The 596-nt window shown below is 46.8% G+C and overlaps 1 protein-coding gene across 1 annotated transcript in view; it reads left to right on the top strand.

The window, feature by feature from the left end:
- The window catches only part of LOC132552932 (prisilkin-39-like), a 711-nt gene extending 633 nt beyond the window's left edge, over positions 1-78 (top strand). Inside the window, exon 1 of the mRNA XM_060217132.1 lies at positions 1-78. This exon is cut by the window's left edge and continues 633 nt beyond it. Coding sequence (XP_060073115.1) covers positions 1-78 — 78 coding nt within the window.
- Positions 79-596: the final 518 nt, after the last annotated feature.

Below are 596 nucleotides of genomic sequence, written 5' to 3'. Positions count from 1 at the left end.
ACGGGGTACAAGTACACGTACACAGAACACGAGTACACGGAGTACAAGTACACGTACACAGAATACGAGTACAAGTAAACAGAACACGAGTACACGTACACAGAACACGAGTACACGGGGTACAAGTACACGTACACAGAACACGAGTACACGGGGTACAAGTACACGTACACAGAACACGAGTACACGGAGTACAAGTACACGTACACAGAACACGAGTACACGGGGTACAAGTACACGTACACAGAACACGAGTACACGGAGTACAAGTACACGTACACAGAACACGAAAACACGTACACAGAACACGAGTACACGGGATACAAGTACACGTACACAGAACAAGAGTACACGTACACAGAACACGAGTACACGTACACAGAACACGAATACACGTACACATAACACGAAAACACGTACACAGAACACGAGTACACGGGATACAAGTACACGTACACAGAACAAGAGTACACGTACACAGAACACGAGTATACGGGGTACAAGTCACGACACAGAACACGAGCACACGTACACAGAACACGAGTACACGGGGTACAAGTACACATACACAGAACACGAGTACACGTTCACAGAAC

The sequence above is a fragment of the Ylistrum balloti genome, unplaced genomic scaffold (genome assembly GCF_031769215.1).
Source record: "Ylistrum balloti isolate Yb309-2 unplaced genomic scaffold, AGI_CSIRO_Ybal_v1 Utg370288, whole genome shotgun sequence".
Lineage (NCBI taxonomy): Eukaryota > Metazoa > Mollusca > Bivalvia > Pectinida > Pectinidae > Ylistrum > Ylistrum balloti.
This window is presented reverse-complemented; position numbering and strand designations above follow the sequence as displayed.